The sequence below is a fragment of the Scyliorhinus canicula genome, chromosome 14, assembly GCF_902713615.1.
Source record: "Scyliorhinus canicula chromosome 14, sScyCan1.1, whole genome shotgun sequence".
Classification (NCBI taxonomy): domain Eukaryota; kingdom Metazoa; phylum Chordata; class Chondrichthyes; order Carcharhiniformes; family Scyliorhinidae; genus Scyliorhinus; species Scyliorhinus canicula.
Window position 1 is genome coordinate 72,810,306 of NC_052159.1, and position 16,814 is coordinate 72,827,119.

Below are 16,814 nucleotides of genomic sequence, written 5' to 3' on the forward strand. Positions count from 1 at the left end.
TTAGTTGGGAGGTAACCATTTTGAGTGCCCATTAAAGCTGCAGTTAGTGAAAACTAGCAGCAGGTTTGGATCATGATCTTTTGCAGTTGATGATTAAGTTTGAAAGTCTTTCACATTTAATGTCCTTGTTGCTTCCGCCTCTATAAAAACTTTGCCTACTTCTGTAAATTAGTGCTTCATTACATGCTGATTTTTCACTCCCTCTTTAAAGAGCTATTCCTTTTTTTTTATTTTATTTTTTTTATTTTAGATTACCCAATAATTTTTTCCAATTAAGGGGCAATTTAGCGTGTCCAATCCACCTACTCTGCACATTTTTGGGTTGTGGGGGCGAAACCCACGCAGACACGGGGAGAATGTGAAAACTCCACACGGACAGTGACCCAGAGCCGGGATCGAACCTGGGACCTCAGCACCGTGAGGCGGTTGTGCTAACCACTAGGCCACCGTGCTGCCCTCTTAAAGTGCTATTCCAAGTGGAAGTGTGAGTTCCAAATTGACTAAGCAGAATGTAAATACCTTATACCATTTCGTATCTTCTGGATTATTCTTGTACTTTTCCATGTGTGGACAAAACAATTCAATAGATGATCCAATTACTCCCTCTCGTTTATATGTTAGTTCTTCAGTGTAACATTCTTCCTTGATTGGTGTGACATATAAACATTCATTTGGACCTGTAATATTGTGCGTTCCATTGCTATTAAGCAGAAAGTAAGTTAGAATACGTTGTGTTGAATATAAATCTGACAAAATTTCCAGAACTGATTTAGTAGCTAGGTTACAATTTTGTTTATTTTCACTCATTTCCTTGTTCCTTACAATAGATATTTGCAATAGATATATTAGGGGCTGGTTTAGCACAGGGCTAAATCGCTATCTTTGAAAGCAGACCACGACAGGCCAGCAGCACGGTTCAATTCCCGTACCAGCCTCCCCGAACAGGTGCCGGAATGTGGCGACGAGGGGCTTTTCACAGTAACTTCATTTGAAGCCTACTTGTGACAATAAGCGATTTTCATTTTTTCATTTCTAAGGATCCATGACGAGTCATTATAATGAAGTAAAGGCATACACACTCTATTGGTACCATGGTGCTTTATTAATGCAACACACATTTAATGCGCTGCTTAAACTGCATCTAAATCTCAATGCAAAGTTGATCTCAGAAGCACAGTCACAAGATCAGAGTTCAGAGAAGGTTTACTGGATTAATACCAGGAATGGGCATGTTATCTTATGAGGAAGGATTGGACAGGTTAGGTTTGTATCCGCTGGAGTTTAGAAGAGTAAGAGGCGACTTGATCAAAACCTTTAAGAGATCCTGAGGGGTCCTGATTATAGAATCATAGAATTTACAGTGCAGAAGGAGGCCATTTGGCCCATCGGGTCTGCACTGGCTTTTTGGAAAGAGCACCCCACTTAAGCCCACACCTCCACCCCATCCCCTTAACCCAGCAACCCACCCAACTTTTTGACACTAAGGGCAATTTATCATGGCCAATCCACCTAACCTGCACATCTTTGAACTGTGGAAGGAAACCGGAACACCCGGAGGAAACCCACGCACACACGGGGAGAACGTGCAGACTCAGCACAGACAGTGACTCAAGCTGGGAATCGGACCTGGAACCCTGGAGCTGTGAAGCAACTGTGCTAATCACTGTGCTACCGTGCTGCCCGGGTAGATATAACAGGGTGGATGTGGAGAGAATGGGCATGATTTAACCACCACATTGCGCCCAGCGCAGATCTGGACGCGCCAGTTAAATAGCGGAAAAGGCCAAAATCGAGATTCGTGCCGGGCGGAAATCAGTTTGCTATCTAACCGGATATCTAACTCTCCCGATGGTGAGTTCCAGATCTTGCCAAACATTTGTTTTTCTTTTTCTGTTTTTTAAATTTTATTTTCTTTTCTAAAATTTAGAGTACCCAATTATTATTATTTTTTTCCCAATTAAGGGCCAGTTTAGCATGGTCAAACCCACGCAGACATGGGGAGAACGTGCAAACTCCATACGGACAGTGACCCAGGGCCGGGATTCGAATCCGGGTCCTCAGTGCCGCAATCCTAGTGCTATCCACTGCTCCACATACTGCCCTTATCTCACCCAAACATGGCAAGCATATTATTAACCCCAATTTGCATTAATTTCCATCTCATTCGTGAGATTGAAATCAAATGCAATGGCCTCCCGGAAATTAACTGGCACCACAGTGAGGGATCATGCGGACGTCGTTTAGTGCTCCTTTTTAAAAACGTGAAGCTGGCACAATGGTTGCTGAGGGTAGCTGACGAGGTGAGTTGCCATTTCCATTTTCTGGCATGCAGCTCAAGGGCACTTGATAACTGCCCCAGTTATCAGGGGAAGGCGGAGGGGGGGGGGGTCATCCTTGGTCAGGGGACTGAAGCATTCCATTTTGGTGGTCACTACTGGGCCAGGGGCTGGAGAGGGAGGGTGCAGTGGCGTGAGGGACTTTTCATCTGTGAGGCCTTCGTCACCTTTACATATTGTGGACAGCGATAAAAGGGGCAACTACAGCTGCTGCTGCCTGTCCTGACGAAGGTCATTGCAGTGTTAATGTCAGCCTACTTGTGACAATAATAAAGATTATTATTATGATTAACTTTCAGGACAGAGCCCTGTTCTTGGTTGTATGCTGAAGATCACTTCAACTCACTTTAACAATGAGCAGCCCCAAGCTTTACAGCTGAAGGCTATTGCTAACAAGGTACTGGCCTTGTTAGTTGTGAAAGCACTTCACGGGTGTGATCTAACGGATAAAGCCTCGCCCTGTGAGAAGCAGGTGAGGATCAGGGCCTCTCTGGTCTTCCAGGCATGTCAGACCCTTGCTGCCGCCTGTCCTCCATCCTCCGGCTCCTCCTCTGGCTCCTCCCCGGGCTTGTCCACCACCCCATCCTGACATAAGACGCGGCGTGGGCTGTAAAACTGACGAGAGTCCTCTCGTGAGATTTACCTGCTCACCATGCGTTGATCTCCCGAGATGTCACGATTTGAACTCCCCCAACGGATGGGATGTAAATTTGCATATTTAAGTGTGGAATCTCGCGGGGCAGACCCCAGAGGTGCGTCGTTTAGCACTGATCTCCACAAATGGGGACCAGGTGGAATTGCATTTGAGGGGAGGGAGTCTCCCGGGCAATTAGAGGCGCCTGGCTGGTTGGCCTGTTGCAGGTGGCACCCTGGCACTGCTGATGCCACCTGGGCACCTTGGCCCTGCCAACCTGGCATCCTGGCAGTGCCACCCTGGCAATGCACCCAGGTGCCATCCAGGCACTGCCAGAGTGCCCAGATGGTACTGCAAGGCTGACAGGTTGGCAATGCCAAGGTGGCATTTTGCCCACACTGGGGATCAGACCCGGGGTGCCTAGCTCTTGTGAGGTGGGGTGTGAGGGGTACAAGGACTCCCCCCACATTCTCCCAGAATCTGCGTGGGTTTCCTCTGGGTGCTCCAGTTTCCTCCCACAGTCCAAAGATGAGCAGGTTAGATTAATTGACCATGCTAACTTGCCCCTTAGTGGCCAAAGGTTAGATGGTGTTACAGGGATTGGGGAGTGGGACTGGACCTAGGTAGGGTGCTCTTTCGGAGGCTGCAGACTCGATGGGCTGAATGGCCTCCTTTTACACTGTAGGGATTCTATGATTCTTAAGTATGGATATCAGTCTAACGCGAGAGGAAAATTGATATGGATTGGATTTGTTTATTGTCACGTGTACCGAGGTACAGTGAAAAGTCTTTTTCTGCAAGCAGCTCAACAGATCATACAGTACATGGAAGAAAATGAGTTAAACAAAATTCAAGAAAATACATGAGAATACATAATAGGGCAACACAAGATGTAACTACATAAGCATTGGCATCGGTTGAAGCATACAGAGTGCAGTGTTAATGAGGTCAGTCAATAAGAGGGTCATTTAGGAGTCTGGTGACAGTGGGGAAGAAGCTATGGGGGGAAAATTATGGCGAGTGAATGGCACTGGGGGTGAAAGGGAATGGTTGTGGAGGGTGGAAGATGGTGGAAGGGGGTGGCACTGATAGGGAGTGAACAGCAGTGAAAGGCAGAGTGGTAGTTAGCAAAAGAGGGACAGTTGTTGACAGTGTAAGTGGGAAACAAATGATAACAAAAGAGCCAGGTAGATCAGCAGCTTCATAAGGGGATTGCATACAGAAGGAGTAAAGGAGACAGACAATTGGGAGTTGTGCTTCGGAGGGCCAAACGTAGAAGCTGAGAGATGTGTTTTAGGATGGCAAGAAAGACAAGTGCCAGCTTCAGATGAAGGAGACTGGAGAGGGAGCTTATCAGCACGAATTGAGAGAAGGGAAAGAGTGCCCACATGGACTCTAGAGGAGAGGAACGAATACCGCTTTCAATGGCTAGAGTGAAGGAAAAGGGAAGCTTCTCTGCATTGCTGAGGCATGAGTTCCAAGCTCTTACAGATAAGAGACAAGAATGACATTGAACTGAGAGGTCTGATGTTCCTGGAAACGGGATACATGCAAAATCCAAAGGGCTTGTGTATATTTCCAAACAGTGACAGCAAGGGGAGCATTTAAGTACCAATGGGATAAGTGAAGGCCTCATTGGCCTGTGTAAACCTATATGCCACATTATTCATTTCAGATCCAAAATCAATTATTATATGCAGAAGTATATAAAATGGGAAAAAAATCAACATTTTCAGTAGAGTTATGTTCCTTAGCTCCCTAGAAATACATATTCCCCATCAGGCTTTTATTTTTCTCCTTCAAGTGAAAATATGTTACACACTCGGATAGTTTAAGTTACAAATGCCAAGGTAATTAATTGTCAGGTCTTGATTTGTCAACTTTTGCTGACTTTCAGTATAATGCCACGAGCATACCCATGTGCCAACTAATTTCAAAGTCTGTGCTCAACTACCACCACCACCCTCACCATTATGAATAATTATCATTATTTCTACTTACAAGAGAGAACAAAAATATCTTCCAGTGTCATTGACTGTTGCAGGCCAAAATCCCAGTAAGAATCTTTCGACAACAATTCTGCCTGTTTTGCCCAAGCGTTCCACAGCATCATTTTTGTGAATCTCTCTAAACCAAGTTATTGTAAATCCATGTGTTTCGAGGTTATTCGTGGCAAGAGGAGTAGATGCAATATGTAGTCTACAACTTAAAAGGGCATGTTCGCCTTCAAGGGCAAATACCTTTGTTGATACATCTGGAGGACATATGTCACTCTGATTTCCTACAAATACAGCATCAATTGTTTAAATTTTATTAGAATATAGCAGTACTTTATACCATAAGACAAAATATTATTTTGAGATCAAAATTTAGCAGATTACATATTACATATACTCATGGAACACCTTTAATGCAGAAAAACTTCCAAGTCACTTCATACAGGCATAATGAGACAAAAGTCAAGATGAAGGATATATTAGGAGGGTTCCTAAAATCTTGTTCAAGGAAGTGGGCTTTAAGGGTGGTTTTAAAAGTGAAGAGAGAGATGCAAAGATTTAGAGAGGAAATTTTGGAGTTCAGGGCCTAGATGGTGGGGCAAAGGTAATGGAGAATGCTCAGGAGGCTAAGTTTGAAGAAAGAAGCATTTTTGGATGTTTGCAGGGCATGAGAAAGATAATAAGATAGGGAGAGTTGTGGCCATGAATAGAATTAAACACAAAGTTGAGAAATTTCAATTTCAGGCTTTGATCGACCAGGAGAAAAAATAGATGACCAATCTAGGGGTGATGGACTCTTGCGAAGAATCCGATAATGGCAGTAGAGGTTTGGTTGAGCTGGACTTTATAAATGGTGGAGAGAAAAAAGACAACAGTGGAGTAGATCTGAAGTGGGAAAGACATGAATTAATGAAACAAAGGAGGCCAAAAGTTTAGTTCAGGGTCAATTGTAATGCTGAGATTGTGGGCAATTCTGTTCAACAGATGGGAATGGAATATATGCTAAGAGTGTGGAGCTTGTGGTGGAAGCTGAAAATGCTTTATTCCTATGAATGTTTAACTGAAGGAAATTGTGGCTCATCCCAGGATAGATATTGGACAAGCAAGAGACAGGATAGGTAAAGAAAGCCAGTGGAGAGGTAGAACTAGGTGGCATCTGCAGACACATAGAAGCTAAGCCCATGTCTTCTGGGGATATTGTCAAAGTGGGAACATGCAGATGAAGAACATAAGGGAACTGAAAAGAAACCTTTTAGAGCTTCGAGAAGTACCATTGCAGTGGCTATGTTTAGATGGGTGAGAGTGGAACCAGTCCAACATATACTCCCCTATTTTTAAGATCCAAAAGTTTAAGCCAAAGATGGTTTTTTGTGCGAAACATAAACTTGGATTTTTTTCATTAGAAAATCAGATTTACCAAAAGTTGAGAAAAGAACAGGAGTAAATGAAGAGTTTAGCAAGCAATGTAAACACCATCTGACACACACTACATGCAGTTTAGCTACTTGAGAAGAAAATCTAAGTTATCTTACCTTTGGTACAATATCCATTCATTACTTCAGATACGGTAAATGTTAACAGAAACATCCAGAACATTGCAATCATCCTGCAATTCAGATTAAAATATAAGAGCATAATTTGTCTCAGCCCAGTATGGTACATAAGTAGAACCCAAGACAGGGACACTCTCTACACAACCCTCTGGATTTTGTTATATTGACCTACATGTAAAGTTTATGATTGCAGCATGTGCTGATGTGACACTGCCATTCGAGATCATAAACCGCTCCTCATTGACACAGAATGCTGTCCTTCATTCATTACTGACACTCTGTAACACCTACAAATTACATGATGCACACTGGTCCCAAGAAGGAAAGCTCAGCGAAAGGAATTAGTAAGCACATTATGCTGGAAGCTTGGACGTACAAATGTTGCGTGGGTGATAATGGATTCTTCGGTCTCCCAACCGCGTGATTCTCAGAAGTGCTCCATTCACCGCCGCCTGTCAATGGAATTTCCTATTGAATCCACCCCACATTTCTCGGAGACCCAGGGGGGCGGTATCTACCGGTGGGAATAGAGTATCCCAACAGCCATAGAATTCCGGCCAACATGTCAGTGACAGGAAGATAATGAGAATATACTCTTCATATGGTGGCTAGATCTTGTAATCAAGGAAATGTGTTAGCCTGGCTACGAAACAGAAAACAAAGATCAGCAGTTACAGGTCATTCCTCAGGCATGCAGAAAACAGGAAGTGGTGTTCCAGGAAACTACTGCAGGGATACTATTTGTAATATCCTGCACGGGCCCTAGAGGGTGGGAATGCTTGCCTTCCCCATGATCCTTGCGGAGTACGAGCTCCCCCACTAGGCCGGGGTATCTCATTTACCTTTAGCATATAAGTTCGGCCAGTAAGTCACCGAACAAAGAAGTACCGGGTAGCGGTCTACCGGGTAGTGTAAATATATATATACTGTTTGTAAATAAAACTTTGGTTTTACTTTCACTCAGTTTGGAATTCCACGTCCTTAATTTGTAATTTTTAAAAAAGCTTTGAGTACCCAATTATTTTATTTCCAGTTAAGGTGCAATTTAGTGTAACTAATTCACCTAACCTGCACATCTTTTGGGTTGTGAGTGTGAAACCCACGCAGACACGAGGAGAATGTGCAAGCCCCACATGGGCAGTGACCCACAGTGGATTCTCTGACCCCTCGCCGGGTCGGAGAATCCCCAGGGGGGGTGGGGGCAGCGTGAATCCCGCCCCGCCACCGGCTGCCGTATTCTCCGATGCCGGTTTTCAGGCGGGGGCGGGGATCACGCCACGCCGGTCGGGGGCCATTGGCAGCGGCCGCCCTGGCAATTCTCCGGGCCCCGATGATGCCGAGTGGCCGTCGGTTTCTGGCCAGTCCCGCCGGCGTGAAATGGACATGGTCCCACACGGCGGGACCTGGCTGGTAGGCCGGGTGGGGGGGGGCACAGTGCTAAACTACACCGGCGGATTCTGCGCATGCGCTAACTTGCACCGGGCCCTTCGCCGCTGGTTGGCCCAATGCTGAAGTGGTTCATGCCATTTTTTTACGCTGGCGTTGGGCCATCGGGGGATTCGGGAGAACCCCACTACCAGTGCCGGGGTCGAACCAGGGTCCTCAGTGGCATATGTAACACTGCTACCCAATGCGCCACCATGCCGCCCTCTCTATTGAGGTGAAACTATTGTCTCACCTTTATACAAACTTGGGAATTAGAAATACAATATTACAATTTGTAGATGACTCCAAATTGGGGTATGTAGTCAAGATTGTGGAAACCCAGGACAAATTATAAGAAGGCATTAAATGGATTAGATCGAAACACCCTGAAAGATGAGCACAGAAATCATAATGTAGAATTACCACCCTGCTGCTGATTTTGCACTGCAGGCAGCTCATCAACTTTCAGGATGTCTCTCTTTTCCTCCATGTTTTGAATCAAGAACTTCAGTGCATTGCAAGAATGCATACATGCCCTCTTGCATGTTCAGCCATTGCTCAAAGTATCAAAGGTCAAATTTAATCCTCATCTATTTGAAACGTAGCAATGCTGTGGAGTGGAATACATTTACCATTCAGCATCAGTGTCCCAGTTTTAGCACAGATAGCTGCAGAGTAAGCTCCTGTTTACTTTCCACTCCAATGTGCATTGGTCATGAACAAATATCTACCTTACAGCGCCAGGTGCATGATTCCATTTTCTATGTCTAAACATCCATCCACTTTAATGCCACAACACGTGTTGTTTTGTGTTAATGACACAAAACCGTTGGGAACTGAACTGAAACTGCGAAATCTCAATCAAATAAGGTCCTTGCAGTCAGTGTCATAATATACATCCAGGTATATGATGGTGTGCAGACAGGCAGTGATTGACACACAGGATGACCAGTGAACACACAGAACACAGCAGCCAATCACCAGACAGGACACGACCACTATAAAGCCAGAGGGCACTAGTTTTCCTGCTCTCTTGGGATCCAGCCTCTGAGACAGTCAGAGCTCGTGAGCAACAACTAGAACATACACCATGTGGTAGTAAGATAGTCTGGTCAGGTTAGCCTCAGGTCTCCAGTCAACTCAGCATAGTGTCAACCCACAGTTAAAGTATGTATAATTGTTCAGAGTTCAATAAAATCGAGTTGTATTTCTTCAAGTGCTGTAAGCCTGTCTCTCTCACTGCTATGGTAAACACAGTCCTCGCAGACCCAGCATACCCAACAAATCATGGTACCAGTGAGCCACCTCGAGGTTGACGGACCTACCTTGAGATATTCTGCCTTTGACCAGCGATCAGCCATCCAGTAACATGGACAGTGTCCACCCTCCCCCGCAGCTCCGCATCGCCGGCAACCTCGGTGCCAACTGGAAGATTTTTAAGCAGAAGTTCCAGCTATATCTTGAAGCCACCGACCTCGAAGCCGCCTCGGACGCCAGGAAGATTACTCGCTTTCTCTCTACAGCCAGGGACCATGCTATCCACATCTTTAACTCCCTCACCTCTGCTGAAGGAGAGGACAAGACAAAGTTTAAAACAGTCCTGCTGAAGTTCGACAACCACTGTGACATGGAAGTCAATGAGGGCTTTGAACGCTATGTATTCCAGCAGAGCTTCAGGGTAAGGATGAACCTTTTCAGTCCTTCTTAACCCATCTCCGTATCCTCGCGCAGACCTGCAACTACGGCTCCACCTCCGACTCCATGATCTGCGACCAGATCATTTTCGGGTCCTCTCCGATCCCCTATGCCTGCAGCTCCTTAAAGTTAAGCAGCTCACCCTTACCAACGCCATCGAGACCTGCGTCCTCCACGAGCACGCTAACAACCGGTACTGCCATATTAAGGTGGCAGAGACGGCGCGGCAGGTCCTCACGATGCGGAGTGGGGTGCAGGCCGGTTAAAACAGCTCCAGGGCCTGAGTCTGGATGAGGGCGGCCATTTTGCGTGCTTTTCCGGGGCTCCAGCGCATGCGCGCCATGACCAAAGGGACGGCGATGCCAATGACCGAACTGCGCAGGTGCGCACATCGTTCGACCGCACCACGCATGCGCGGTGGCGCACGGAGCGTCATGACGTCAGCGCCATGACATGCAACAACTGTGGTTCCGCCCATTCAAAGCAGCAATGTCCCGCAAAATCTCGACACTGTCTCCAGTGTGGCAAGCTTAGCCACTACACAGCCCTGTGCAGATCTGCTCAACTGCCCAACACACAGCTATCCCAGCCGCAGCGCAGGAACGTCCGGTCAGTGCAGCAACCCGTTGCAGACTCCGACTCCGACATGGTTCCAGATCGCGACACCGAGGGCCTCACATCCCCATTCCGGGTGGGCATCATCACCAAACATACGATGCTTTCCGCCAAAAAGGTGAAACAACTCCCAGTGATGAGCATTGATCCGGACGACGAGTGTGTGCCACCCTTATGGTCAACAAGTCTAGCATACGCTTCAGGCTGGACATCGGCGCTTCAGCGAACCTCATTTCAAAGTCTGACCTTGACAACATCCGCACCAAGCCAAGCATTCTTCCACCAGCCTGCCAGCTCCTCGACTACAATGGCAATGCCATAGCTTCCAGTGGCTCATGCCAGCTTGTGGTATTCCATCGCTGTTCAAAAGCAACGCTACGTTTTAAAATTGTAGGAATGAACAGAGCTTCCTTGCTCGGTGCTCGGGCCTGCAAAATCTTGAATCATGTGCAGCAGGTTCACACCATGTTGTGCGCAGAGGCAACGGCCTCGCCAGATGTCAACTTCCAAACCCAATTAGATGACATCATAGCACAATACCACAGCATCTTCGAAGGTATGGGCACACTCCCTTACCGATACAAGATACTACTGAAGCCGAATGCCACATCTGTGGTTCATGCACCGTGTTGGGTGCCGGCATCGCTTAAGGACTGCCTCAAGCAGCAGCTGCAAGAACTCCAGAACCTGGGCGTCATTTCTAAGGTCACGTAACCCACGGACTGGGTTAGCTCCATGGTTTGTGTCAAAAAACCGTCAGGGGAACTTCACATTTGTATCGACCCCAAAGATTTGAACCATAACATCATGAGGGAACACTACCCTATAACTAAACGAGAAGAGCTCACCAGTGAAATGGCTCACGCCAAGTTTTTCACGAAGCTGGATGCCTCCAAAGGGTTTTGGCAAATACAGCTGGATGCATCCAGTCAAAAGCTGTGCACATTTAACACCCGTTCGGTCGCTTCTGTTACAACCGGATGCCCTTTGGCATCATCTCCGCCTCAGAGGTGTTCCACCGAATAATGGAGCAAATGATGGAGGGCATCGAGGGGGTGCGAGTGTACATCGATGATATCATTATCTGGTCCACAACTCCTCAGGAGCACATCGATCGTCTCAAGCGAGTGTTGCACAGGATTCACAAGCATGGCCTCCGACTCAATAGAGCCAAATACTCGTTTGGTCAAGCAGAAATAAAGTTTCTTGGCGACCATATTTCGCAGTTCGGTGAGCAGCCAGATGCAGACAAGGTGTCGGAGATCAATGCTATGAAGACCCCGGAGGACAAGAACGGGGTCCTCCACTTCCTAGGGATGGTCAACTTCCTTGGGAAGTTTATCCCAACCTTGCATCACATACCACAGCTCTCCGCAATCTCATTAAAAAAACTACAGACTTCCAGTGGCTCCCCGCTCATGAGCAAGAGTGGCGTTGACTCAGGGCGAACTCACAAAGGCCCCGGCACTGGCGTTTTTCGACCCAGCCAAGGAGACGAAGATCTCCACCGACGCGAGCCAGGCTGGCATTGGGGAAGTACTCCTCCAGCGGGACGAATCCTCCTCCTGGGCCCCAGTCGCATATGCATCCAGAGCCATGCCACCTACTCAGCAACGATACGCTCGGATTGAAAAAGAATGCCTGGGCCTCCTCACGGGGATTGACAAATTCCATGATTACGTGTATGGACTCCCCAAATTCACGGTCGAGACGGACCACAGGCCATTGTTTCACATCATCCAAAAAGACCTCAATGATATGACGCCACGGCTACAACGTATCCTCCCCAAACTCCGCCGCTACGATTTCGACCTGGTCTACACCCCGGGCAAAAAGCTCATTGTGGCCGACACACTCTCTAGATCCATCACCACGCTGTGTGAACAGTCGGACGTTATCTGTCAGATAGACGCTCAGGTGAAGTTTTGCGCATCCAACTTTCCGCCACTGATGAAGGGGTCGTGCAAATTCGTCAGAAGACGGCCAGGGATCCTTTACTCCAGCGGGTCATGCGACATATCACGGATGGTTGGCAAAAGGGGCAGTGTCCACAGTTTTATAATGTAAAGGACGATCTAACGGTAGTGTATGGCATACTAATAAAGCTGGACAGGATAGTAATCCCACAGAACATGCGAGAGTTGGTCCTCGGCCAAATCCACGAGGGTCACCCGGGGGTCAAAAAGTGTCGCCGTCGAGCCCGAGAGGCAGTATATTGGCCAGGCATCAGTCAGGATATCGCCAACACGATCCTCAATTGCCCAACGTGTCAAAGGTTCCAGCCGGCTCAGCCAAAAGAGACACTGCAGCCACATGAACTGGTGTCCTCCATATGGTCCAAAGTTGGTATTGACCTCTTTCATGCAAAGGGCCGAGACTATGTCCTCCTCGTGGACTACTTTTCTAACTACCCCGAGGTGGTCAGACTGACTGATCTCACATCAGCAACAGTCATCTAGGCATGCAAGGAGACTTTTGCCCGGCATGGCATTCCATTTACAGTTATGACTGATAATGGCCCGTGCTTCTTCAGCCAGGAGTGGACGGATTTTGCCCGGCTGTACTTCAAGCCCCCACTACCCCCAGTGGAATGGGAAGGCTGAAAAGGGGGTCCACATTGTTAAAAGACTGTTGTGCAAAGCTACTGACTCGGGCTCGGATTTTAACCTGGCGCTGTTAGCCTGGGCGACTCCTTTGTCCACTGGCCTGTCCCCAACACAGCTCCTAATGAACCGCACACTACGGACGACGGTGTCGGCTATCCACATCCCGGACTTCGACAATTTTCCGATCCTGCAGAGGATGCAACAGTCTCGGGGCCCAATCCAAGTCGGTGTACGACATCCACGCCACAGATCTAACTGCTCTGGTCCCTGCTGACCGAGTTCGTGTTCAGCTACCTGACGGTGGCTGGTCTGCCACGGCTGTGGTGGTTAAGCAAGTGGCCCCGAGATCGTTCCTAGTTTGCATGCCTGATGGCTCCTTTCTTCGGCGTAATCGGCGGGCACTGCGGCTACTTCCATGCCCGCCACCTGAACGTGATGTCCCGCCTGGCATGCTGGTTCCCCAGGACGCGCCCTTCCACGAGGCCACCGATCTGCCAGTTCTTTTACCGACCTCTGCATTGGAGGCAGTTCCGCCAGTTCAAGTGCAGGCGGACCCTGACCCACCCTTGAGGCGGTCAACAAGAATTCGTCGCCCACCACAGAGACTGAATTTATAGACTGAATTTTTTGGACTGATTGTTGCATTACCTTGTGATCCGTTTACACATCCGTACATATTGTTTCTTCCTAATTTGTTATCTGCCCTCCATCTACACTAGACACCTTCCCATGTAAATATGTTAACATACTTTGTATATAGTCAGGCTCCTGTACACACACTCCCACTATTTATTGACCTACACACATTTTTTTTTAAAGTAAAAAAAAAGGGGGGAGATGTCATAATATACACACAGGTATACGATGGTGCATAGACAGGCAGTGACTGACACACAGGATGACCAGTAAACACAAAGAACACAGCAGCCAATCACCAGACAGGATCTGACCACTATAAAGCCAGAGGGCACTAGTTTTCCCGCTCTCTTGGGATCCAGCCTCTGAGGCAGTCAGAGCCCGTGAGCAACAACTAGAACATACACCATGTGGTAGTAAGATAGTCTGGTCAGGTTAGCCTTAGGTCTCCAGTCAAGTCAGCAGAGTGTCAACCCACAGTTAAAGCATGTATAATAATTAAGAGTTCAATAAAATCGAGTTGCATTTCTTCAAGTGTTGGAAGCCTGCCTCTCTCACCACTGCTGTAAACGCAGTCCTCGCAGACCCAGCTTACCCAGCACATCAGTCAGTAAACGGCAGAATCTTTCATCCTAATAATGGGGAAACTTTAACCCAGGTACAGAGGGGAGAAAGAAATGTAAAACCCACATCCTTTACCAGAGTTTAAAAATAGCAAGTAGCTAGTCTACTAAGAATTAAAATCCACTGTAATTATTTTATTGGTGTTATTTATTAACCTTAAAAAATGTAAGAAATTTAAACATATTTTCCTATATTCTGTAGTCTGAGAAATGGCTTTCTATGTGAGGATGTCTGTAGAAATATAAATTATTGTTGAAAGAATCAATGTCAATTTTGCACTGCCGTAAAAGCAACATGTAGCAGGCTGCTACCAAATAAAAAGGTGAGGTCTGTGGTTGTTACAAGGATCTGCCAACTCGGATAATGGTCAGGAGCACAGATATCTGTTCCTAGACCACATGTTTGTGCTAAAATTATATTTAAATGACCTATTTATCTAGACCTGTTGCAGTTAGTAACATCACAAACTTGGAAGAGGTTAAATAACTGGACGAGATTTCACAAACTGCCATTTCTTGACCCATCCTTTAGATAATCTGTATCATTTTTAATCTTTAGATCATTATGTGGACTATTATAAAAATGTGTAGCATGACGAGGAAGCGGGGAAAACACAGAGAAGTGTAACCCTCCCCCCTCACCCTGAAATAAAAGCAAAACACAGCTGAAGCCAAAGGGGGCACGGGGGGGTGGGGGGGGGGGGGGGGTGAAAGGAGGAACTATAGACCGATCCAGAGGGCAGCGAAATGTATATAGAGGGTAAATTAAGCGAAAGACAAAATGAACCTCTCCACAATAAAGTAAATTAGTGCGGGTAGGAAAAATGTGATGTATAGAACAATTTTTATAAATATGAAAAACGCCAATAAAAAGATTTAAAGAAAAACCTTAAACAAGATAGTTGATAATAGTTAATAAGATTTACATTAACATTTTTATTCTTTCACAGGTGTGGACATCGTTGGCTAGGCCAGCATGTTTTTGCCCATCCCTAATTGCATTTGAGAGGTGGTGGGACATCTCCTTGAAATGTTTCAGTCATCTGGTGCAGGAACACCCATAGTGCTGTTAGGGGAGTTCCAGGACTTTGACCCAGCAATAGTGAAGGAACAGCAATCTAATTCCAAGTCAGGATATTGTGTGCCTTAGAGCGGAACTTGTAGGTGGTGATGTTCTCAAGTGTCTGCTGCCATTGATAGGGCAGTAATTTTGTTTTGAAAATATTTTATTGAGGCTATATATGACAATAAAATAAATAACACCCACCCATATCAACAACCAAACCCAGCCACGTGGCTTACATTCCGTTCCCCAATCCCCCCCATTCCCATTAAACTATTTCCCTCTTCATCCAGCCCCCCCCCCCATGCCTCCCTCTTTGCCATTACTATCCTCCCCCCCCCCCCCACCCCTATAATCTGCTGACAGCTTAATTTTAACCAAGGAAGTCGATAAACGGCTGACACTTCCAGGTGAACTCTAGCATCGATCCTCTCAGGGCGAACTTCATCTTCTCAAGCCTGAGAAATCCAGTCATGTCACTGACCCATATGCCTGATTTTGGGAGTTTTGAGTCCCTCCACAACAATAAGATCTGTCTCTGGGCTACCACGGAGACAAAGACCAAGACATCAGCCTTCCTCGCCGTCTTCCCGGGTCTTCCACACACCAACAATCGCCACCTCTGGACTCAGAACTACCCGTACCTTCAATACCTTTGACATGAAATCAGCAAATCCCAACCAAAATCCCCGAAGCCTCGGACATGCCCGAAACATGTGGACAAGTGCCCTCCCCCGCACCTATCCTCCACCCCTTCAAAGAACCTGCTCATTCGGGCCACAGTCATGTGCACCCTGTGGACCACCTTGAATTGTATCAGGCTAAGCCTAGCACATGACGAGGACGCGTTGACACATACTCAGGGCATCCTCCCACAACCCTGCCTCTAACTCCTTACCCAATTCTTCCTCCCACTTTTGCTTCACTTCCCCTCTCAGGGCTCCCTCCCATTCCATGAGCTCTTTATAGATTTCCGAGACTTTATAGATTTCCTTCCCCACCCCTGTTTTCGCCACTACCTTATGCTGTATCCCTGGGACGGTAGGTGTGGAAAGGTTGAGACCTGCCTCTGCGTAAAGTCCCTCACCTGCAGGTATCGGAACCCATCCTCGCCGGGCAGCTCAAACTCCTCCTCAAATCCTCCAAGCACGGAAAGCTGCCATCAATAAACAGATCCCCAAACCGCTCGATCCCAGCTCACTGCCACCTCTGAAACCCCTCCATCCAGAACCCCCAGCGCAAACCGGTGGTTGCTACAAATAGGTGTCCATACCGATGCCCACTCCACTCCCATGTGCTTCCACCATTGTTCCCACACCCTCAAGGCCACCACTACCACTGGGCTTGAGGAGTACCGAATCGGCGAGAATGACAGGGATGGCATTACCAGTGCTCCTAAACTTGTGCCCCTCCATGAGGCAGCCTCTACCCGCTCCCAACCGACCCCTCCCCCACTACCCACTTCCTGACCATTGCTAAGTTCACCGCCTAGTAGTAGTTCCTGAAATTTGGTAGTGTCAGCCCCACCTCCCCTCCACCCCGTTCCAGCAGCATCTTCTTTACCCACGGGGTTTTACCCGCCCATTCAAACCCAGAGAATACTGCATTCACCCTCTTAAAGAAAGCCTGGG

The 16,814-nt window shown here is 47.2% G+C and overlaps 1 protein-coding gene across 1 annotated transcript in view; it reads right to left on the minus strand.

The window, feature by feature from the left end:
- LOC119977839 (interleukin-18 receptor 1-like) overlaps positions 1–16,814 on the minus strand; it is an 84,997-nt gene that overhangs the window by 49,855 nt on the left and 18,328 nt on the right. The window contains exons 2-4 of the mRNA XM_038819077.1: positions 6,500–6,573; positions 4,972–5,251; positions 520–700 (exon numbers count right to left, since the gene is read on the minus strand). Of these exons, the coding sequence (XP_038675005.1) occupies positions 520–700; positions 4,972–5,251; positions 6,500–6,572 (534 nt within the window). The 5' untranslated portion in view covers position 6,573. The remainder of the gene's footprint in view (positions 1–519; positions 701–4,971; positions 5,252–6,499; positions 6,574–16,814) is intronic.